The following is a 25,298-nucleotide window of genomic DNA, read 5'->3' on the forward strand; positions in this document are numbered from 1 at the left end:
ATCAGCAGCATAATACACATCGTCGTCGTAATAATAACATCATAACACCTCAGTCAAATCACAAAAAAGGCGTAGCTTTCTGCAATTGTTTCAAAACCTAAAAAAAATTCTCTGCTCATGTCAAAAGTGTCATCTGCCTCAAACGTACTTTAAAATCATGCTCCTTTACCAAATACATCATTCAAAGCTCTCATAGTATCACAATGGTACCAAAAAAATATGAACAGTTCACACAGTACAGACAAAATACAATTTCGTAAGTGTGGAGTTATCCAACGGTGTAATTGCGTAAACATGTGTCACTGACGTAGAAAAAAAATGTTTGTTTCTCTGTTAAATGATCAGATAGCTGTGTAATTTATGTGTTAGAGAAATATGGTACCGATGTGTAAAGTTGTATAAGCAAATACCATATTAGCTAGGGCTCCTTGTGCTTGCCAAACACATGGTACACAAAGTAGGCGTGTACCCCCCTGAGGTTTATTGTAATTATACCCTCAGGTGTTACAGATTACAGCAATGGAATGAAATGTATCACGAAAAACTTTCTTTGTAATTCAAAAATCTTTAAAAATAAATGTTTTAAGTACAAAATTAATCACTCAAATACGTGTCCTGTAGCGCTAAATATGCGTCTTGCTGTAAAATAATCTCTGGGAAGTGTCGTAGTTATTGTCCTCCGAAAGCTAAGTTCTGCAAAAGTCAACGTACTTACCTCATGATACACAAAAGTGAAATGCTTTGCGTATAGATAACTTAGTTATTACGCTTATTGCCGTGATGATGAAAGTACTGTGCTGTAACGTATTGTTGTCCTACGGAAAAGGCTGTCTCCTTGTAGCAATAGCACAAAAGTCACCACTAAAACATGTCTCACTTTATAGAAGAATTCAGAAAAAACTGTGCAGATATAAAACAGATACACCGCAAAAGCAACATTGTAAATTGTCGCTCATTAGTAGCGTCGTGATATAATCGTGTAGCTGTCACATAAACTAACCACTGTGTCATCTGGCATTTCACAGAAAGCACCTCAAATCCAGAATCCACTCTCAAGCAAACCAAAATGTTGCATGAAAATTTCATTAGCAGTGCTGGTATATGTTCTAAGTATGTAAGCCGTATATTCGTTATGTAATCGTGCAACTAACAAGGAGGAATGTATAAATAACAACACTGTGTCGTCTGTTCGCAATAACAATGCATTCGCAATTACTTGTCTAAGTTACCTATGTTCTTGACTGGATGGTTAGTTAGCTTTAAAACATAGTTGCATGTTAACAGTTTCTCAGTGGGACAAATTGTACAAGTAGCGTGAAGTGAAAATTGCAAAGACTAAGTTAAAAAGCAGATTATCTGTCAATAAATGGTTTTACATGAGAAATGTGGTGTAAACCTTTACTCTTCCTAGTATGCAGAGTTTCAACTTCAACGCAATTATCATGTGGTATACGTCGGATTCTGTAAGGTCCATTGTAAACTAGAAAGAATTTGTGACTCAAGTGTTTCTTCTTATGTGACAATGAATGAGCTTTAATGAGAACTTTCTGACCAATACATAATTTCTTTGCATTTGATTTACCGTGTAGTTTTCTCCTTTTGTCTGCTGCAGATTTTATATTTTTAAGAGCCAAATCAATTATGTCTTTGTGTCGAAGTTTACGTGTATTCGGGAAAGGTACAAGCTCTCTGATTCTGTTCGGAGGTTCTACATTCTTCAGTACAAGAGTAGGTGGTAAAGCAGTGGAATCATGAGGCATTTCATTCAGCACATTTTGAAATAAGTGTAAATATCTGTCCCAATGCTGATGATTTCTGTGACAATAAAGTCTGCAAAGCTTATTGATTTCTTTCATAATCCGTTCAGACGGGTTACAATGTGGTGAATACAATGAAATAAAAACAGGTTTGATTTTATGATTCCGAAGCATGCGTGACCAAACAGCAGATCTGAATTGCGGTCCGTTATCTGAAATGACTTTACTAACGTGTCCAACTTCACGTAAGAAATTTTTAACAAAGGCGTTGGATACAGACCGTCCAGTGGCTTTACGTAACGGAGTGAAAGAAACAAATTTTGAAGTAAGTTCAACAGCGACTAGAACGTACGAAAATCCATTCGATGTTCTGACAAGGGGTCCCAAAAGATCAACAGCAGCAAATTCTTTTAATTTAGAAGGAATAATTGGAAACAACGGAGCACGATGTGAGATAGTAGACGGTTTCGCCTTTTGACAAAGTTTACAGATAGACAAGACTCTTCGAATTCGCTTTTCCATATTGTTAAAATAACAAGTCGTTCGAATAATATGATAACATTTTCGTGGGCCAAAATGTGCGTAGCTGAAATGAATGTACCAAATGAGCTTATTAACAAAATCGTCTGGAATGCAAAGTACCCATAGCTTGCCATCAACAGTGCAGCGTTTGAAGAGTATGTTGTTTCTAACCAGGTAATAATGCCGAATCTGAGTGTGTGTCTTTTCATGCCATTTACTTTTGATGTCTTTCCAAATCGGATCTTTATCTTGTTCATGAGCAATGTCCTTTAAAGATGTGGTGATGAAGTTTTCGAAGGCGACTTTCTGAATGTAAAGAATACTGAAATTTTTCTCGAGGTTGCCTTCTGTGTTACTTTTCTCAAGCGCTGCCGGTGCGCGTGACAGCGCGTCCGCAACAATGTTCTCCTTGCCGGGAATGTAGACTATTGTGAAGTGGAATTCTTGCAGAAACAATGCCCAACGTTTTAACCTATCATGATTTAATTTTGAAGACATAAGAAATTGTAATGCACGATGATCACTGTATACTTTTACGTGCTTACCAGAAAGAAAGAAACGGAATTTGTTAAATGCCCAAACGATAGCTAAAGTTTCTAATTCAGTAACCGAATAATTTTTTTCAGATTTTGTTAGCACTCGGCTAGCAAAAGCAATGGTTTTCTGAACAGTAGTGTCATTTTCTATGGCTTCTTGAAATAAGTGGGCACCAAGACCGACTTTAGAAGAATCCGTACTAAGGCAGAAATCTTGTGACAGATCTGGATGAGCTAGTATTGGCGCGTGAAGTAACGCCTCTTTCAAAGAATTGAATTCCAACTGTGCTTGTTCGTCCCAGTTCCAAATAGTATTTTTTCCAGTGAGAGAACAAAGTTTTGGTGTAACTAGAATTTGCATATTCAGAAAACGACGGTAAAAATTTACGAGACCTAGAAAACTGCGGACTTGTTTCTTTGTGGAGGGAACTGGAATGGCTCTGATTGCTTCTAACTTTTCAGGATCCGGCTGAATGCCTTCAGAAGAAATAATATGTCCCAAAAACTTCACCTTTGTCCTACCGAATTCAGACTTTTCCAAGTTAACTGTAATTCCAGATTCTGCAAAAATACGTAACAAACTGTTGAGGATGCCGTTATGTTGTTCCCATGAAGCTTCTGCTATTAGAATATCGTCCACATATAAGGTGATGTGACGTTTTAAGAACTCAGGTAATATGGAATTTAACCCACGAATGAATGCTGCCGAAGAAATGTTCAAACCAAAAGGAAGTTTCCGAAACTGATAACAAACGCCGAAACAAAGGAAAGCTGTGTATTTTCTGCATTCTGGATGAAGTTCGATCTGATAAAAGCTGGATCTGAGATCAATGGAACACAACACTTTTACACCATTAAAATTTTGAAGAAGTTCTTCCATCGTCTGTGGCCTGTCTGTTTCAGGAATAATGATAGTATTGATTTGTCTCGAATCTAAGACAAGTCTGATCGATCCATTTTTCTTCTCAACAACATGTAACGGATTGTTGTATGAGCTTACTGCAGGCTCAATAATGCCCTCGTCAAGCATAGATTGTATTTCTGTTCTAACACGGTCCCTATAATGTGCTGGAATTACGTATGGTCTAACACAAAATTTAGTATGCTCACGAACACGAAATTGGTATTGAAATCCCTTGATTGTTCCTGTTTTGTGAGTAAAAACTGTGGAATGTGCTTGTAAAATCTCAAAAAGGTCCTGCCTATCAGTGTCATTACAGTTCTGAATTGTTTGAATTTTATTCTGAATTAACTCATTAATTTCAAATATGCCGTCGATGTCATCCCTGTCAGTACTTGCAGAGTGATTGTTAGTGTCTAGTTCCGTAGAAAATTCCGAACTGTTGTCTAACAGAACGTAAAGCCGATTAATTTCCTCGTCATGGTTTGAGAGCCAATCTTCAAATTTCAAAGCTATTGACTTACCTTCTTTCTCTAAACTTATTTCAGCATCGTGAAAGCTTAAGATTGCTTTGTATTCATTCAAAAAGTCTACTCCCAGTATAATTTCCGTCGACAATAATGGAACAATAAGAAAGTTCATAGAGAAGCTGTGGCTTTGGCAAAAGAATTCTAAGTTGGTTTGTTTGCGTACATCTACACTTTTTCCAAAGATTGCACCTTGTAATTTAATCTTACGTAACGGAAGTGTGGGGCAATCGTTCGATTTGTTGCATTTGCTAAAAGCTGTTTCACTAATTACTGAAATGGGACTGCCAGAGTCAAGTACTGCCGTAAATTTTACGTCATTTACAGTAATGTGAATCACAGGATATGCAATGTTGTTATGTTTTACGTCGTGTTCCTGGAGTAAGATGTCCCTAATGTCTTCCATTTTTACGTAATTACTAGCTACGGCAGCTGCGTCGTCAGTTTCATAAGTACGTATTGTGGCTGCCAGCGGTGTGAGTCATTGCCTATTGTCTCTTTGTTGGCGCGCGTCGTTATTGGGATTTGGAGACCTAACTTCTACAAATTCACGTTGCCCAGAGGGCCCAGCTCTGTTAAAAACCCGCCAGTTCTGATGAAATTCACGTCTGTCGTTTTGTCGGTAGTTTACATAGTTTCTTTCTTGTCTGTCACGTGGTGGAGAATTTCTCCCTGAGTCGTAACTGCGTGCTGGACCGTTGCGTCTAAAGTTATTCTGTCTCCCTTGATAATAGTTATATTGGTTCCCATATTGTCTGTTTCTCTGATTGTCTCTGTGATAGTCATTACTGCGAAGAGGTGATCTTTCCCTGTAATTATTACTACTCTGCCAACGGTTGTCATACGGGTGGTGTCTGTTTTGGTCACGATTTGTGTGGTGAGAATAGCCTTGTCGCGTCCAGTTATCGTTTGTGTTGTCACGGAATTGTGACGGATGTGACCTGTAGTGATTGTTTTCCTGTTTTCGCATCCCGCGACTGTCTGTGTCAATTTCTAATTCTTGTAACAGTCCCTGAAAAGCTTCAATGTCGTCTTTGCAACGTCCTGCCAAAATAATATGCCGTAAATGTTCAGGTAATTTGATTAAGCAAATGCGGATGAGTTCTGAGGGGCTGTATGGGTTTGACAGGTACTGATTCTTGTGCAACATGTCTTCAAAATATTTGACAAGACTGGAAAATTCAGATTGTTCAAAGTGTTTCATCATCATGATGCTATGTTTTACCCGGTCTTGTGTGGCTTGAGACCAATATGCTGAGAGGAAGGCATGGTAAAATTCTCCTTCACTGTGGCAATCGTGAATGACCGATCGCATTCTTACAGCTGGTTCATTCTCTAAGTAGCCACACATAAATTCTAACCTGTGCTCCAATGACCAGTTGGGAGGAAAACAATGAGAGAATTGATGGAGCCATGCTTGTGGATGAATGTCGTTGCCAGAATTTTTAAATGTTTTGAATTTACGTGTAGTAATGAACAGCTTATAGTCAAAATCATCATGTCGGCGAGTCACATATCGGCCATTGTTATGTCGTGTCGGCGGTTCCATCTCAAAATTCGGTGCACCTTGCCAATTCCTTTCATAATTACAGAAATGCTCTGTGTTATTATATTGTGGCTTTTCCGTATTTCTATGTCCCTCTTCCAGTATTGGGGCGCGAGTGTCCTCTGAAATACGTAATTCTTGTATTACCTGTGTCAACTGATCTTGTACTTCCCGGATGTCTCTTTTGTACTGTGTATTGATTTGATTTTGATTTTGTTTGAGTTTTCTTATTTGTTCATACTCTTCTGTGTCAGTGAAGGCTACGGGTCTTGTGTCATTCAGATCATCATCTACCTTTGTAGATAAGTTAGTGACCTGATCCGAAAGTTCAGCTACTTTCTCCGATAGTGAACACATTTCCTCAGTGTGTTTTTCTGAACCAAGTTTCAGAGTGTCCATTTGTGTTGAAATCGAATCTACTGTGTTCTTTAAGTTTTCCTGAGTTTTTGCCAGTTGCGTAACCGAATCGGTAGATGCAACTGAGTCAATTTTAGCCCACAAGGTCTCATGATTTTCATGAACAATGGTTTGCAGCTCTTTTATGGCTACTTCGTGATTCTGTAATGCATTTTCATGCCGCGAAAAAATAGGCTGAAAATGCTCACAAATTTGTGTTTTTACGTCATTACAGACCTTTTGACATTTCGATTCAATGTTATGTAACTCAGTAGTTAAATCTTCACGTGTTTGTTCAAGTGTGGTGTCTAACTTCCGAAGATTTTGTTCCATTGTGTCTAACTTTTGCAGCTTTTGCTGTGTTTGTCTCTGATTTTGTTCCATTGTGTCTAACTTTTGCAGCTTTTGCTGTGTTTGTCTCTGATTCTGTTCCATTGTGTCTAACTTTTGAAGATTTTGTCCCATTTGTTGCATTAATTGCAATAATAATGTATTAGTGTCTGGACTCTGTTTCTCTATGCTTTTTGGCAGTGCATTTTCACCGGCAACATTCACATTTTGACAAGCAGAAAATGTGTCTTGACTTATTTGAGAAAACGGTGAGGACGCAAAACCTGAATCTACAGTATTTGCAAAATTGTGTCCTATCATTTCGGATTCCTGAGGCGAGCTGTTGCCGACCGATCGATCGATAATGCTTCCCTGTTCACTACCTGTTTGACTGTCTACGCCATTGTTTGACGCCCGCTCCATTTCCCTATGCACAGTTACCAAATTACTACTTTGAACATTAGTAAATTCATTACTCGGCGGCGCTGATAAGCTACGCTCGTCGTCACTATTATTTCTCAGTTTAGTTTGGAGCCTAGTGTTACGTTTTTCACACGCCATTATTGTCACAATATTTCACACGATAACACAGAAAAGCACAATTTGAAGTGCAAAAATAGGAGAACACATTAACATAGCACTGAAAATAATATGTTGTTAATTACAAGCGCAGCTGCGAAATACTTGGTGCAAATCTACATGCATGCCACAACTGTTTTACAGTACAACAATGAAAGACTGCAACTACAAAGGAGATTCTCTCTACAATTACGCGCTAGCAATAAACAAAAACTACACTAAATACACAAACTACAAGGAAAAATCAGAAGATTCCAGTGAGGTATCCTAGGCTAAGGGTCGACATATGAAACGTCCCCTTAGAACAAATTATACAAGACTGTGCTTGAACTGACACACAATGTTTTTAGCGCAACGCAGTCTGACTATTAAAGATCCCTGCAAAAGAATGGCCCTGAGTAACATTAAACTATACCTTTCAGAAATCACTTACCTCACAAAAATCTTCGTTGCTCGAACTACTGCAATACAGCGAGTGCCACTACTGCCAGCTAAATAAAAGATACAAACTACGGAAGGCACTAACTACTGATAGTCTTAGCAAATGAAAGATTCTAATAGAGAACAAACAATGTATTTACCTCAAGATTCATAATATATACAGCAGTTCATGACATTTTTCAAAACTCCGCCATCTCTCTCCCCACATCCACCACTGCTGGCGGCTCACCTCCAACTGCGCAACGCTACGCGCTGTTCACATCCAGCTATAGCAGTTCATGACAACAATGGTAGACAACAATGCAAACTAGCCACAGACTGCACACAGCACAGCCAGTGATTTTCATACAGAGAGCGCTACGTGGCAGCGGCGTTACCAATCTAAGAACCTAAACAGCCTACTTACATAAAGAAAACATAAACAGCCTACTTACATACAGCCTACTTACATAAAGAAAACATAAACAGCCTACTTACAACTTGACTGAGTTGCAGCTTTCGAAAACGGCGAAGCTGGTCAAATGTTAAGGGCTGCTGTCGTGAGTATCTACGAAAAGAGCCAGAAGGACAGTGAAACAACCGCTAGGCGTCCACGACTCTTCACAGAACGTGGGGTTCGGAAGCTTTTCTGCTCTATAAAGTAGAATAAATAGAGATCTGTGAAATCTCTGCTGAAAAAGCACGATACTGGTTCACGCACAAGTGTTTCGGAGCACACCGCTCATCGCACATAGTTGAATATGGAGCTCTGCAGCAGACCATCATTACGCGTTCACACGTTGACCCAACATCGTCAGTTAGGATTGCAGTGGGCACGGAACCATCGAGATTCTACCGTCGATCAGTGGAAACGTATTGGCTCTTCTGATGAATCACATATTTGCTACACTACGTTGATAGTCGTCTCCACATGGAGGTGAATGGCTGCTCGAAACGTGCAGCGCAGGGCGGCCGCAGTGGCCGTGCGGTTCTAGGCGCTCCAGTCCGGACCCGCGCTGCTGCTGCGGTCGCAGGTTCGAATCCTGCCTCGGGCATGGATGTGTGTGATGTCCTTAGGTTAGGTAGGTTTAAGTAGTTCTAAGTTCTAGGGTACTGATGACCACAGCAGTTGAGTCCCATAGTGCTCAGAGCCATTTTTTTGACGTGCAGCGCAACTGTGCGGCTGGCTCAAAAAATGGCTCAAATGGCTCTGAGCACTATGGGACTTAACTTCTAAGGTCATCAGTCCCCTAGAACTTAGAACTACTTAAACCTAACTAACCTAAGGACATCACACACATCCATGCCCGAGGCTGGATTCGAACCTGCGACCGTAGCGGTCGCGCGGTTCCAGACTGTAGCGCCTTTAACCGCTTGGCCACCACGGCCGGCCTGTGCGGCTGGTCCCGTCGGAGGTTCGAGTCCTCCCTCGGGCATGGGTGTGTGTGTTTGTCCTTAGGATAATTTAGGTTAAGTAGTGTGTAAGCGTAGGGACCGATGACCTTAGCAGTTGAGTCCCATAAGATTTCACACACATTTTTGAACATTTTTCGTGCAGCGCACCACGGACGCAGGCTGGTAGGAGCGGTAATGTATTATGGGAGTCATTCTCCTGCGCTTGCACGGGACCTGTGGTAGTAGTCGAAGACACGCTGACAGCTGCGAACCACCTGCATCCCTTCATGCTTGGTGTCTTCCCCCTATCGCGATGTCATCTTTCAGCAGTATAATTGCCTGTGTCACGGAGCCAGAACCGTGCTGCAGTAGCTTGAGAAGCGTTATACTGAACTAACGTTACTGTCTCGGCGACCAAATTACCCTGATGTAAGTCCTATGGAACCCATCTAGGTCGCTATTGGACGCCATCACCGCTTACGCAAATCAGTGGCTCGTTATTTACGCGAATTACGTGATCTATGGGTATACATCTAATGCAACAAACCTACCAACAAAGTGTCGGATACCTGATACGCAGAATCAGTGATTTATTTCGTTACAAAGACGGACAAACAAGCTATTAAGGTTGTGGTCATAATGCTTTGGCTCATCAGTGTATGTATTATCCTTCGTAAAGGTTATACCTATTTTTCTTATAATTCGATCTTGCACCAGAAAATTTTTCTTGGCCGACAAACACTGTGAACACGGTTCTGGCGCTGCAGTCCGGAGCCGCGGGACTGCTACGGTCGCAGGTTCGAATCCTGCCTCGGGCATGGGTGTGTGTGATGTCCTTAGGTTAGTTAGGTTTAAGTAGTTCTAAGTTCTAGGGGACTTATGACCTAAGATGTTGAGTCCCATAGTGCTCAGAGCCATTTGAACCATTTTGAACCACTGTGAACAAATCTTCTATCCTTTAGCAAGCGCAACGTCAAAACTGACCCTCTGTTGCCTTTGCCTTTCCTGAAGCCAAATTGATTGTCATCTGACAGACACACAATTTTATTTACTATACTTCTGTGTATCATTCTTATAATCAGCTCGAATGCTTGAGAAGTAGAGCTGATTCTGTGATAGTTCTCGTACTTATCTCCTTGTACTTACAAGGAAACATCACCAATTTGGTCCTCTATTTTAAGGAGAAAAAGGAACACATGCAAGACATCAGCCCTAAAAGTCGAGTCCGTGCGGAAATTTGGGGCATAATTGTGGTAGTATACAGTTACGACCTTCGGAAGGTACAGCTTCTGTACTTCGGCGCCCACCGTTTGTCGCTCGCCCAGCTCACTTCAGCCACCTGAGCGCGAAGTACCGTAGATTGCAGAGACAACCAGAACCTTCCTGTTCGTGGGGTGTTGAAAGCTAGGAAAAGGAAGGGGAAGCTGGACATGTGTTTTCAAATCTTGTTCGACAACACATTCTACGCGAAAAACTGTACGTAATGTACGTAATATGACAACCTCACACACATACATATTCATTATAATTTTAACAGTATTCACTTACTGACATTATGGAACTTATGTATGCCTCAAAATCAACATGAATAAACTTCAGCAAGTGAAGAATTTTTATGAAATTATGTTAATGATTTTCGATTTACAATTTAATCATGCCAGTCACACGGCAGTCTCCTGCAAAAGTACTTCATTTTAACAATACCAAGTTTAAAATTCAAAGAAGATAATGCAGAATAGCGATTTTAATGATGAAATATTGCTCCGCTACTTCTTTAATCGCGTACACATTCATTTCGTCATTCACAGTGCGTTTGTGAAACGTAAGATAAAATGTTCAAAGCAAAGAAGTATATGGCTCCAGCTACAGGCTATCAAGCGTACACTTTGACACAATGAAAGAAAAGCTTGTTACTAATCTCTACCGAGTGATGAATGGCGTCATCGAAAGTTAAATATATATACGTTCAGAACATTATGACTGCGTATTGTCAGAATTTTGGCGCAAATTTTCTCGTGGGGTCAATTGCTGCGGTTGATGTAATGCTGGTGTCCTTTTTTTCTGCTTAAAATATGAGGTTCCCTTCTTAGAAAAGTATTAAGTCGGAAGACACTATCGCCTTCAGCCATAGAAAATCACTAATTACATGGAATTGTGATAACCACACCATACATTGAAAAGCAAGGGGCACTGTCGGAAACGGATAATGGACCTAGCCCATTTAAAAATCCTACTAGATTTTACGTCATGAGCAATTCAGATAGACCTGTGTGGGTTCGTGCCGGCCAGGGTGGCCGAGCGGTTCTCGGCGCTACAGTCTGGAACCGCGTGACCGCTACGGTCGCAGGTTCGAATCCTGCCTTGGGCATGGATGTGTGTGATGTCCTTAGGTTAGTTAGGTTTAAGTAGTTATAAGTTCTAGGGGACTGACGACCTGAGAAGTTAAGTCCCATAGTGCTCAGAGCCATTTGAACCATTTTTGTGGGTTCGTGTAACACGCTACTGAAAGTTTGTGGCAATGACTGCATTAGACGCCTTAAGTGTTGGGGAGGGCCACGCAACAACCCTGACCTCGGTGGGCAATGAGGTGACTTCATATGCACAAGATCGGATAGTAGGTTCCTGTACAGTTCGGTGTTGAGCGACGATAGCAGGTGCAACAGAGTCGACATTAATCCTGCGTAATTATTCTTCACACGAGAATACGAGTCCCACTTTCTTGAACAAATGCATTGCAACGTCTTACGACGTTTAATAGGGCATTACGTCTTCTTATAAGGAATATTTTCTACTTTTGCAAATACACAAGCACGTTATCATGTTTGGAAAAGGGTCTTCTTACATAAATTATAAATTATTTATACCACATCACTCATCTTAGTCACATCAAAATGTCAGCAGCTCATGGCCCTGTGTTTAGCATTGCTGACCATCACGGGACCCGGGTTCGATTCCTGGCTGAGTCGGGGATTTTCTACGCTCGGGAGTGGGTATGTGTGTTATCTTCATCATCATTCCATCATCATTTCATCATCATTACCACGCAGTCTGCCGAGGTGGTGTCAAATAAAAAAGACTTGCTCCAGGCGGCCGAACATTCCACATAGGGACTCCTGAAAAATAAAGCCATATGCACATTTCATTTCATTTCGTATTGCAACAGCTATAAATACAAGTGAAACTGACCCAGAGAAGAAAAGAAAAGTGAATATAAAAATACTAAACAATAAAAGGAGTCGATATATCACTTTCTCTTAGGCATTTCTCGGAAAAAGACCATAACAGTCAAGTCAAGGAGACTTCCGCGCACCATACGCAAAATAGGGGAGTGGTGACAATCGTACACACATTACCCTTCAAACCATAATGTTTGAAACCGACATAAATGATTATGAGTAACCGGTATCAACGATTGTGAGTACACATCTGCAGAAACTTGTGATGAAATGGGTGATTTTAGACGTGTTGAACGTTGTGAAGAACATGCAAAATCTCCGTAGAAGGTAGTGCAGGTGACTTACGTTATACTGGTCGGGCCTTCCCACTGGAGACTGCGCTATATAAGATGATCCTTCCGCAGATTACTTTAGCGAATAAACTCATAGGATTTCCCCCAACCTGTTCTCAAGCTCTCGCAGATATTGTCCCCCGAAGCAGCTCTCGTAGCGCACTGGAGTCTCCAGAAGATGCAGACAGGCGACTTGTGTCTACAAGTGGTGGTGCGGGTAGCTAATTTATTTGAAATAATTCCCAGGATGCCATTATGACGCATTTATTTGCAAACATGGTAAAACTTTTATAAAACTTTTATGAATTCCGAGAGCGTGGTACAGCCGACCATCACATAAGAACAAGCTCTGAGTACGTTCCATCGTCGACTGTCGAGGTTGCCGTGCAACCGAAAAATCTCTATCTTACGTCGTAATACTTTGTAGCCCTTCTTGGTAAGTCCTTCTTTGGTAAGTTAACAGTATTCATAAGTTTACTGAATTTAGTGGTTTACTGCAGAGCGTTATTATTATAGTGGAGCTCTCATGACCCTTACGCTCGTTCTAGTACCATTTATGGAATAAGTAGACTTAAATCATTACTATTTCACAAAGTAAGATCGGCGTTTCGCACCAGAACACTGGTGGTTCTTCTACGTCCTGACTGCTGAGCAATATCCTCTCTCAAGGCTCGCATTCCTCTCCCAAGTCTTCTGATTCACTAAAGTGCCATACGGTGCAGTCGTTACCACTGCCTCCGTAAGAATCAGCTTCCTACTCGCTGCCGGCTTACTCTTCAGCACTGCTTAAGGCAGCGAATTGACTTCTGCTGTCTGACAAGTTACAGTAACCGTAAAATTTGGAACAATAAATACACTCCAAAACAAGAGGAACTTCACAAATATAGTTTAAGAATCGTCTGTGTACTGTCCCCTATTCACCACATTGTCTTTTCATATTTAATACATTAAATTGTTAATGACATGAATATTGGCACTTCAAGCTCATTTGAGGAAGAACGTTACGGTAAGAAAGGAAAAGTCTTCTCTACATTCACAGTATAATGCCAATATGTGGGTGCTATGTTGACGAGTTACGCAAAGGATTGATCTGACAAGTACCCTTTGGCTCCTGCAAGAAGCAATTTCCACCACACACTACTACAGAAGTCAGACAGACGCTCCTAACGTACCACAAATGCCTGAAAAACTTTCAGCATAAATATCTTCTGGAATCGTCCGCTGTAAGGAAAATACACAAAAATATTCTATTCTCTTACGTAACTAGTGGGATACTTGTGTACTGGAGTATTTCTAGTTAGTGTGAGAAAAACATTACACGAACGGAAAATATTATTTATTGCAAAATCTGAGAAAATCAAGTGAAACTTTTATTTATAAACTGATACACAAATTTCCAGGTTCTTTTCGGAATAGGTTACCTCTTATGGATAGGAATCCTGTTAATGAAATTTATATACAAAGTGTGGGAAAGCTCTTTTATCCCTTTTCGTTAAGAATGTTATTTACTCGGCAGAATGGCTGAAAGCCACGCCTACTCAACTTGAATAATTATCCGACTGAATTTTTCTAAGTACGGTCGAGGCTGCCGCGTGAGAAATGTAATGGAGTGCTGTGAATGAAGTATGTTATTTCTAATGGAGGAAAGATGGGACTTGTCTACGCTGTAGCGCACAATACCGTGAGCAGCGACGACTGCTGCCTGCATCGTTCACCGCTGAAAAACAACAAAACTATCTCATTCTATCTGGACTGACCTTCGCCAATCAAACTCTCACTACGCCTTGATGAAGTCAAGGACTCCTATCTGCCCCTAGTCTAACTATTGGTGTGGTACACCGGTCAGATAACCAGTCCACCACGGTGCCATTCAATGTTCGCTCGCAAGCGCTAACTAATTCTCTGTCTGTGTTCACACCGCACATTAAGTGTCGCGGCCAACACAGTGAACAAACACTTAATTGTGAGCCACTCAATATAGAGTATCACTCCGATTAACTAGCGATAGAGGTGCTCTCTCTGTGCAGTATTGAGTAGAGACTTTGTTCCTCACTCTCTGTGAACACTCAAGAGCACTCTCACCCCTGCTACGTGTTCCCACTTCAAGAGCGTCACCGGAACGACCCCTCTTCATGCAAAAAAAGCGAAAGGGTATATCATCCGCTGTCTTTCCCTCACTCCTCCGGCTCATTGCGTCAGAAATAGTCCACCAATCAGCGCTACTCTTACAAACGGGAGAATGGCGCTCTATTTAAGCCGAACAATCCCGAAATATATAGCATTGGCGTTAGGCGCTTACTGTCCACCTGTGAGAACTCTGAAACTGCGCACTAGGTCCGTCAAAAAATGCGTATGCTGGGGCTCTCCCAAACAATACAGTGGGTTTTGCTTTTAAGGTGAACACGTGGGCCATTATCCCTTTTCTCTGGCAAAAACTGTTTTGGTCCCTGGGCGGTCGGCCGGCCAGCACAGCTGCATGCTGACTCACCCTCCTATGGACTTTCCAGCGGGCTGGTTGTCTCCGCCAAACAAAAACTCCTGTGCTCATCATGTATTGAATGTTTGTGTACGCCAGCCTCGACTTTTTAATCTCGGTGCGCACTTGCAATTTATTTATTAGATTTGCATATTGATTAAATGGAAATATGTAAAATTGACTCTACCCTATCGAGTTTGGGCTCGAATGAAACGTCTTGATGCGCAGAATACGATGGAGAGGTTGGAATATGTAAGAAATGAAGGTCAGGAGATCATGCTACGTTATAATAACTTATTCTGTTGTCTGAAACACCTAAATACTGTTTTTAAATGCATGTCAGCGATGTTTTATAAAACCAAAGATATCCTTCAAACTCTTAGAACATTTCAAATTTTCCAAATACATGTAACCAGCTGAATAAAAATTCCTTTAATAGGTACAGCTGAGATAATTTTCTTGGTACATGCCTAAGTGAATGATTATTCAACATTTTTCACAGAAACTCCAAGTGGATGTACGTTCAGCAGAAATATGCAGTGACATGACACGTAATTAAAAACAAATACTCTTATTTTCGAAATTTAACTTCATTCTAGACTCGTAAATAAGAGACTGAAAACAATATTAAAAACATTCATTACACTCATTACACATTCAATTTTTTTCGTTATAAAATCGTGACTGGCACAAGATGTGGAGCTTCAGGCTTCTTGTTGCGGTGGACCGTGGACTGTGACTGTAATGAAGCTGGCGACATGAAATCCCCTTTTCGTGCGAGGTATAACCTTCATCATTCACCACATCTGCACGATGTATGGTCAACAAAACAAAAAATTTTGCATGTCTTGATAAACAGGGGTATTTTCAGTTGTGCACAACTCGCACCAGTCTCAAGGAACAAACACAGGCATCTGCAGCGGCGCACATGTATCAAACTTTTAGCAGTGTGTTTGTTCCCATCTTATTATAACAGTTTTACTTACAGATCTTTTTTATGTTTTTAAATTCTGTATAATTACCACATGTTGTTTTGTATGTGCGTTATAACACCTACTTTTATCTTTTTGAAACACCGAGATACTTCTGCCGTGAATAAACAAATAAAATCAATTCTTTATAATTACGTGGTAGCCACATGGCAGCGTTTGAAGCTCTGGAATACCATTTCTGTCATCAGGGTCACATCCCCTCGATACCGTACATGTTTACATTGTATTGTTGATGTACGGGAAACATAACACAAATATAGCCGACGTATGCCGAATGTGATAACACAGTGCGCCATAGAAAGGTATACGACAAACTGTCATTTGGTGCCAGGATGTTTCAGCATACGCAGGCTACGACAGATAGCATCCTGGCACTCGTCCAGTCTGTTGGTTTCCGTGCATGGCAGCCAGCCACGACGTTCAACCTCACTGTGTTCAGAAGTGTATGAAGCTGTGGCACGAGTCATTGGTTGGCTTCGAGGGACAGGCTTAGTAAACGTGTTCACGCTTCAGAAAGACAATGTTTTAGTTGACATCTGTAGGGAAGCGTCGTTTTTAAACGCCGCCCAAAGAAAGAATGAGACCAGTATCCCAGGATTCTCGCAAATCGTTCGCAACCGCTTAAGGGATGCTGGCCTTATAGCCGAAATGGCTGCTAATAAAAAAAGCCCTCTCTGGTGGTGACAAAATATTATAGGCTTGCCTCCGCTGAACTGAATGTAGATCGTGACTGGCACCACGTCATCTTTTCAAATGTGTCAATATTTAGCTCACTGAATGAGGGTTCGATGATGGTCTACAGGCGATGGCGTGCAGATTACAACTCGCTGTATGTGGTGCATCATTCTCGTGCTGGTGGTGGATGTCATCGGACAGGACAGTGATACATCATCGAATTTATAGTTATCTTGCCGCGAATTACTATGAATACATCATGAAACTACGGCACCGAAATTGACGACGCCCTATCCCAGTGGAGTGATACAGTTAGACAGGACTTCTCACCAATTCACACGTGTCTAATCGTCAGCAATATTTTTGGCAAGAGGCTGAAGTCGAACTGATCGACTGGCCTGTTTGGGCGTCGGACGTGAATCTCTTGAAAATTTGTACACCAAAATGAAGCATCGTATGAACATATACTGACCGACACTGGGCCCAAGTACATTGTGGGACCTAGTGTTGGATACATGGGAGAGTTTCGCGGTCAAAGAGACGTATTTTCAGAGGCTTATTGCCTCCATGCCTCGGCGGGTGAGGCAAGTAATTGATTCCACTGGTCGTTAGACCTCATACTAGACCGCCCCCCCTTCTCGATATGCATTTTATATTACAACATTTGATACAACAGTACGTTTTTAGACCTCATACTAGACCGCCCCCACCCTCTTCTCGATATGCATTTTATATTAGAACATTTGGTACAACAGTATGTTTGTTGATTCGAAAGCTAAGTACAATCGCTATAATTTAAATATTATTTATTGATTTCATGCTAATTAATATTGAATACATTTAAATTAAAAAAACACAAAAAATTTGAGTAGAAATATTAATTGTGTCCTAATATGAGACAGACAGAGAAAACATTTAATATTGACGATTATAAAAACAGGTAAAAACGTAAAATAATAATATTCTCTTCCTTTCTGCCCATTCAACATTTTCTTCGCTAGTTGTGGAAAGAAGTGCAGTCGGGGCATAAACTTTTTTTCTACTTAACATTCTTCGGAAGCCCAGGGATAGCACTCCATGCAATGCGCCTATTTCTGTGTGTCAATATTCAGAGTAACGAACACTGTAGTACATGCATTCAGCGTCTTCTTCTTCAAGCTGCACACCCGAAGCATTGTCCTCAATTAAATTTGTATCAAGCCTGAATGACAGGAACATTATGTTTCCTGTGGTTCTCTCTCCTTTGATTCCTTTGCGGCTTTCTTAGCTTTGAATTGTTTCAAACGTTCCCTGTGTGGAGCTCAGAAGGTGCTGATTTTACTAGAGCCAGTGGCTCTTCATATGGCTTGCTGATCTGTGGAGCTGGCCAGATACCATCTAGTCTCACATTTACTCCACTATATGAGTCTTGTACAACAAATTCCTGGTCTATTGCAGAGTCATTGTCTCTAAGAGTCCAGTTTTCAGAAGTCGTTTATACCGCTTTCCATTCCTACTGCTCTCAAGTAGGCAGCTCCAAATTACCTCATAATCCAAAATGAGGTTACTACTGGATCTGGATTATTTGTTAACCAAGTTTCTATTTCTTGGGGATAATACATTTTAACCGGTTACATGAAGTCCACACAAGAGGCTGCATTTTATGCATGGAATGGAGTGACAAACAGATGATGAGGACATGGTTTCCTCGTGCTTTGTCTATCACACAAATGAGACATGATGTACGTCAAGTATTAGCCCAACATGATCATCACCAGATGAGTTCACGACATTCAAAAAAGTGTCAAAGCACTTAGTAAAAATAAGAAGCTGAATCCGGCTACTGGGGTAGCTGAAGTTATCCAAATACGACACAGGACGTCCAAATAAGCGATACTGTCGCGTAATAGGATACCCGTGGTATTTCATGTTAGGAATAAGCCACTAGCACTAGGAACCTAGCCTCTAAGTTACGCTGCGCGTTTTGGAGGGTAATTATAGCGTATGAAATATTGTGAAGAATATAACCACGTGAATATGGTTCCAATAGCTACTCAGTTGCAGATGTTAAAGCCCTACAAGCAAATAAACTCAAAAAACGTGGCATTCGACACTTTTAAAATCAAGGATTGTCGACAATGTCCAGTTCCATAATGGTCTTATTGCCACTACACTACGCCTCAGGCGTTGTGAGAACTAAGTTCTGATACTTCCCAATAGAGTCGAGTTCTTACTTTAATCAGAACCTAGTTGTCTACATTAGCGAACACTTCCACAATAGGCAGCTTTCCGCTATAGTAAAAATCGCTTCCAGTAATTACAGTACCATTTTGATAAATTAAAAACAGTGCCACCAAAACATACGAGTAAATAGGCCTTTTCTCAAATTAAATTCTAATTGCAGTAAGGCGAAGCCTATTGAATTCCGTCATCTGGCATCCGCAGTTTCGTACCCGCATACCATCGAAGTTAATGAGTTCCATTTTCCTCGAAAATTAGGGACAAACGAATCATAATTTTCTGTGAAAAACCATGTTCTACGCTTGTCCTACTAATTGGAAGCTCGTGCAGTTTCGTAGCTGCTTATCTCTTGCGGATCAATGTACATCATTTTAATGAATATTATCTATCAGAATTTAAACGTCTTATTCAGACCCGTTGCGCTGAGCAGCTGAACTTATTTTTCCAGCAGATCAGCAAATTTTACTTCGAGACCAAAATTTATGAGCTCATCGTTAAAGATTTATTCCATCTTACTCAATTCCATCGTAATGATTTTTCTGTTTCATCTCTTTTCCCGTTGTGTCTGCTAATTCTGTGAACAGTTTTGCAGACAAAACTTTTTCTATAGAAACTGAACTTGGACCTGACTGTTTGTGAAAATGTGAGTGATAGTGACTAAAAGGGCAAAATGACTGCTGTTAAGTTTGGCTATTATACTGGAGTGCTTAATTTGAACAAAATTACTTAAAGTAGTAAAGCAGTTTTGCTATTTGGGGAGCAAAATAACTGATGATGGTCGAAGTAGAGAGGATATAAAATGTAGACTGGCAATGGCAAGGAAAGCGTTTCTGAAGAAGAGGAATTTGTTTACATCGAGTATAGATTTAAGTGTCAGGAAGTCGTTTCTGAAAGTATTTGTATGGAGTGTAGCCATGTATGGAAGTGAAACATGAACGATAAATAGTTTGGACAAGAAGAGAATAGAAGCTTTCGAAATGTGGTGCTACAGAAGAATGCTGAAGATTAGATGGGTAGATACGTAACTAATGAGGAGGTATTGAATAGAATAGGGGAGAAGAGGAAATTGTGGCATAACTTGACAAGAAGAAGGGACCGGCTGGTAGGGCATGTTCTGAGGCATCAAGGGATCACAAATTTAGCATTGGAGGTCAGCGTGGAGGGTAAAAATCGTAGAGGGAGAGGGAGACCAAGAGATGAATACACTAAGCAGATTCTGAAGGATGAAGGTTGCAGTAAGTACTGGGAGATGAAGAAGCTTGCACAGGATAGAGTCGCATGGAGGTCTGCATCAAACCAGTCTCAGGACTGAAGACCACAACAATATATATATATATATATATATATATATATATATATATATATATATATATATATATATAAGTTTTATTCTCGTGCCAAAGAGCTGAATGATTATTGATTGATTAGTTACTCTCACTTACATCTGTAATATGTGCTTTGTGAAAGATAAAATTTTGCTACAAATCTATACAACAAATTACCTTAAAATAACTTGAATGACTTGTGTTTAAAGCTTCATGATACAGTTTTTGTTAGCTAGTACTACAGTAGATCTCATAAAAACTACTGATAATATGCACAAGAGTTGTAGTCATCACGACAAAAGAAGCTGTCACAGAAAAGCCGTTACGACGTATGACGATAAGGACATAAAAAAATACTGACCAGAAGACATAGCCAAATTGATTCAGCGAGTGACGACAAGGCAATTTGACCATCAGCTACTTGCACATTGGGACTCAGACCTCATTTGGCTCACATCTAGCGTTGCTGGTCAAATCACTATGCATTTCTTGATCACTGTCCACACCCTATCATCAATTGTGCAGTATTAAATTGGTAATAATTTCCAATAGTGTGTACATTACGTCCCACTGGTGTGATAATATGTTGCTGCCTCAGCCCAACATGGGCATAGTGGGGTGAAGGCATTGTCACAACCCGTGACGCGGTTGCACATTCCGAGAATGCCCGGTGTAGTATTTAGCCATTTTTCCTTCCTTTTGTTTTGTCGGCTGTACATGCATTAAGTAAAAGTCAAAAACCCTTGGCATTTATTATTGTAATGAAATCATTAAATTAACTGTATTCAGTACCACAAAATAGATAGCCGGATGAGTTCTCAGTAACTCTGCACAACTTCTGTATCACCAAAAAGCTGTACTTTTTCTACGACACATGTTTAAAAAGATAGCTACGGTAAGTTTTCTGTAGTCTACTATCTTTTAAGCTGAATATTTTGTTACACAGCGGAAAAATTAGAAACTCTGTGGGAAGGAATGATGTGTAATAATTTGTTTGCTGAAAGAGAGAATATCTGCTTAAGTTGTCGTCGTGTGGCAGGCTTCCTGAGCCTGATGAACGACGACATCCCGGGCAATGCGGGGCTCAAAGACCAGGTGCTGGCGCTGCAGTGGGTGCAGAGAAACATCGCGGCCTTCGGTGGAGATCCCAGCAAGGTCGCCATCTTTGGGGGGAGTGCAGGAGCTGGCTCCACATCACATCTCTTCCTCTCGCCGGTGACCAAGGGTGAGTTTCTCTCACGCCATAAACCAAGCATGATAATTTATTAACTGAAAGACTAAAAAGCACAAAAGCGAGAAATTCATCTCTCCTCTCCTCTCCTCTCCTCTCCTCTCCTCTCCTCTCCTCTCCTCTCCTCCCCACTCTAGTTTCTTTCCGTTTTCCACCATCTTTTCGTATCTTTGCTATGTATCCTTCTTACCCCAGGTACACACTGTTCTTCTTCTCTTCTGTCTGTGGCTGCTGGTGAACAGACCTCGTGTCGTCGGTTATCTGTTTGAAATTCTCGCTATCCAGTGCACTTTGTTCTGTTACCAGCTTTCTTCATTTTTATTTGAGCTCCTACGTTTGTGTAAGTATCGTTTTTGCTAGCTTACTTATGTTCATGATGAGTGCTTGAATGAAAGAAATCGGTCTTTCTTTCCTGACCGTGTTCTGTTTAATCCACCGTTATGAAGTACATCATTCTGTACTTTCTATAGCTTCTTAGATATTCCTCTCAATTTCTTGTCCAATGTCTTAGCTTTTTCTGTTTCAGGTATTGTACATCAAAGTCAGCACATCTGATGCAAAGTGAACCTATGGGGCTTACAACTGTCGTAGTACGAGGACTATTCGTAAAGTAAGGTCCGATTAGTCGCGAAACGGAAACCACAGTTTACTACATCTACCAACTAATTCTCAACTTAGTCGCTGTTCCGACTTAGACATTTGTTGTAGCCTTGTACCAGCTTCCCAATACCTTCGTCATAGACAGCAGCTGCTGCGCTTTTCACTACTTCTCTACCCTGGTCTACCGTTCGTTGTCTGTGTCAAAATGATGTCTTCATAGCCGGTGGTTCATGTGAGCTGAGATGAATATCAGAGGGAGCCAATTCTGGGCTGTGTGGAGGGTGATAAAATACTTCCCATCGAAAACGCTGCAGGGGTGTATTCATTGCCCCTGCAGTATTCAGCCAAGACTTGTCGTGCAGAAGGAAACTCATGAGACATATGTTATGTGGGGCTGCATGAAATCAGGCGAAACTTCACAGTGGGCATCTATACCTGGTGGGAGACACTGTTGTTCTAGGCATTCCTGCATGCTCACTGTGTGCTCAGAAACAAAAAGAGCTACGTGACGTGATCAACAGGCGCACTAGACACACTGCCCAACGCATCTGCCAAAAGCTGAATCGGATTTTCACTGTAGTTTCCATTTCGTGACCTATTGGACCTTACTTTCAGAATAGCACTCGTATCATGTCTTAGTTCTTACTATGACACTACCAGTCATGTTCATTCGGAATCTGGTTGATATGAACCTACATTCACTGACAATAGCAGATTAAACCGTTTGTCATTTGCAAAGCGTGACTTTCGCCTACACTTTCTGTCGGTTAGTAGCTTTTATGGGCACTGATCTTACGGTGTGTCTGTTAATGATACACCACACTGTGTAGACACGTTCGACAGTCCGCGTTGATACATCTACAAATCGGGCAACTTCATTCAGGTTGAGGTTAAGGCATGTCCAAATACGAATGTTCCTCTGCGCTGTTCTGTCGCGTCTCTATATCATCTCATCTTACTGTGGTGATTCAATTCAAACGACTGGAACATCCATACCACTTCACTCTCATGGCTCACGTTAGCGGTGGATGGTTGCTTGGTCACGAGGATGTACGATCGGAAGAAGACCGAACTCCGGACGGTCACGAGGAACTACCAGTATGAAGACTATCGTGTCTGGCGTATGGCTCTGTCGCATTTTACTGCATCTCCAAGAGCAATTTGTGCAGAAGTTGGCACCACAGTGACACAGCAAAGTGTTACAAATCGGTTACTTAAGGATAGCTCCGAGCCAGACGCCCTATAGAGTGCATTCCACTGACCCCAAACCACCGCCACATGTGACTTCAGATGTGTCAAGCGAGAGACCATTGGAGGGCGGGGTGGAGATCTGTTGTGTTTTCTGATGAAAGCTTGTTCTGCTTCGGTGGCGGTGATGGCCTTGTGTCGGTCGGGAGAAGCCATTTGAGGGCCTGCAACCAACCTGTCTGTGTGCTAGACACACTGGACCAACGCCTGGAGTTGTGGTCTGGGGTTCAGTTTCGTATGGCAGTAGGAACTCTGTCGAGGTTATCCCACGCACCCTGACTGCAAATTTGTGCGTCAGTCCAGTATTTAGACCTGTTGTGCTGCCATTCATGAACATTATTCCAGAGGGTGTTTTGCAACAGAGTAACACTCGGCCGCATAAAGCTGTTGTAAACCAACATGATCTAGAGTGTCGACATATAGCCTTGGCCCGCTCGATCACCAGAACTATCTCCAATCAAGCACATACGGGACATGGACGACAACTCCAGCGTCACCTACATACAGCAACAAACGTCCCTGCATTGCCTGACCAAGTGCAACAGGCATGGAACTCCATCTCACAAACTGACAACCGGCGCCTGTATAACAAAACGCATGCACGTTGCACCGGTTATTAATGTACCAGCATTTCATATTTGCAATGCCTTATCTCGCACTTGTATTAACCTGTATTCTTGCAATGTTAAGAACTTAAATATGTCGCCTAAACAAATGTAGCCCCGAAATTTCAGTACTCTATATAATTATTTTTGGTGTTGCGGATTTTTTCCGTCGGTGTATTTAAACGCAGGAAAATTTTTGATACTTATGGCTAATATTAGAAAACTTTCCCTTTTTAATTGTACTTATTCGATTTAATTAAGATGATACAAATATCACAATATGTGATTTGTAGGATTCCGAAGTCTGCCTTCTTCGGTTTAATAAGCAAATCAATAATAATATTCGCATCTTCTCCGACCTTCATATACGTAGTTCTTACTATTAGAATTTTTTAAACGTTGACCTGTGTAAGTATATATTCTATGTAGCAGCACTGGAGTTGCATTAAAGAAGTGGAATAATGAAAGCACCCAACAAAAAGTGCAAAATAATTTAAATGTCTCATGACATAGCATTTCCGTTTCGTCTTCTCAACACCTATGGGAAACAGCACCAATTATACACTTCCATCTGGAATAGTTTATTTACAGATAAGCTTCTTCAGAAGAATGCAAAAATCTTAATAGCAAATTAGGCACACAAATGAGGTGCCAGGATCAAGCTATGTAGTGAGCACCGTAGCTGAGTAAGATACGGCGCACCGACGCAAACTTCACATACCCGGCATTCAAATTAAGGACGACCTCCGACGACTTGAAACGACTTGCTGTGCTGAATGAAATGGCTACAAATGTGGACGTCGCAACCGTCCAGGATTAGAGGAGTCCAACCCGTATCTCATCATTCTCATTAAGGCTTTCCATTACCAGCCGAATTCACGTCTGGAGATTGCCGGGACGGCTGCCATCAATAAGGACCACTACCTTAAGTGACCGTTAACTTATAATGACTGTTATTAGTATACTACGAGTGACGAAACGATGAGCTAGGACGACTATAAAGTAGTGACATCTGCTACACATTCGCGCAAGTTGTGAGGTCTCACAGTTGTCTATACAGGGCGTTTCAGAGTCCTTGCGACAACTTCTAATGGTGATAGGTCACGTCCTGAGGAACAACTTTCGTTACAAACACAAGCATGCAGGACGTAAGCACCCTAAGGCTTTCGTATGCTGTGTGTTGCCTTTCATCCAGTCATCTGGTCCGCGTGAAAGGCGGTAGGCCACGTAAAACCGAAGTTTCTGTTCCGTTTCTAAAATATATTTCTCCTCTTAGACACACCTATTTTTATACCATGCTAGTTCGGTGATATCTTGTCGTCCCATTGCCGGCGAGTACTAAAGGATGCCTAAATTTGCAAGGAAGCGTTTCTAACAGAAGGTGTTCCTACTGACGTGACCTTTTAGCCAGACATTAGTCACAGACTTTGAAACGCCATGTATAATGAACACTGATTGCTATTCAAAATGGTCCTGGTAGACAGTTTTCATACATATCTGACAGACTTT

General features: G+C 41.2%; 1 protein-coding gene across 1 annotated transcript in view; it reads left to right on the top strand.

Moving 5' to 3' along the window:
• The window catches only part of LOC126095642 (acetylcholinesterase-like), an 83,029-nt gene that overhangs the window by 23,108 nt on the left and 34,623 nt on the right, over positions 1-25,298 (top strand). The window contains exon 4 of the mRNA XM_049910404.1: positions 21,145-21,330. Coding sequence (XP_049766361.1) covers positions 21,145-21,330 — 186 coding nt within the window. The remainder of the gene's footprint in view (positions 1-21,144; positions 21,331-25,298) is intronic.

Source organism: Schistocerca cancellata, chromosome 8 (assembly GCF_023864275.1).
Source record: "Schistocerca cancellata isolate TAMUIC-IGC-003103 chromosome 8, iqSchCanc2.1, whole genome shotgun sequence".
Classification (NCBI taxonomy): domain Eukaryota; kingdom Metazoa; phylum Arthropoda; class Insecta; order Orthoptera; family Acrididae; genus Schistocerca; species Schistocerca cancellata.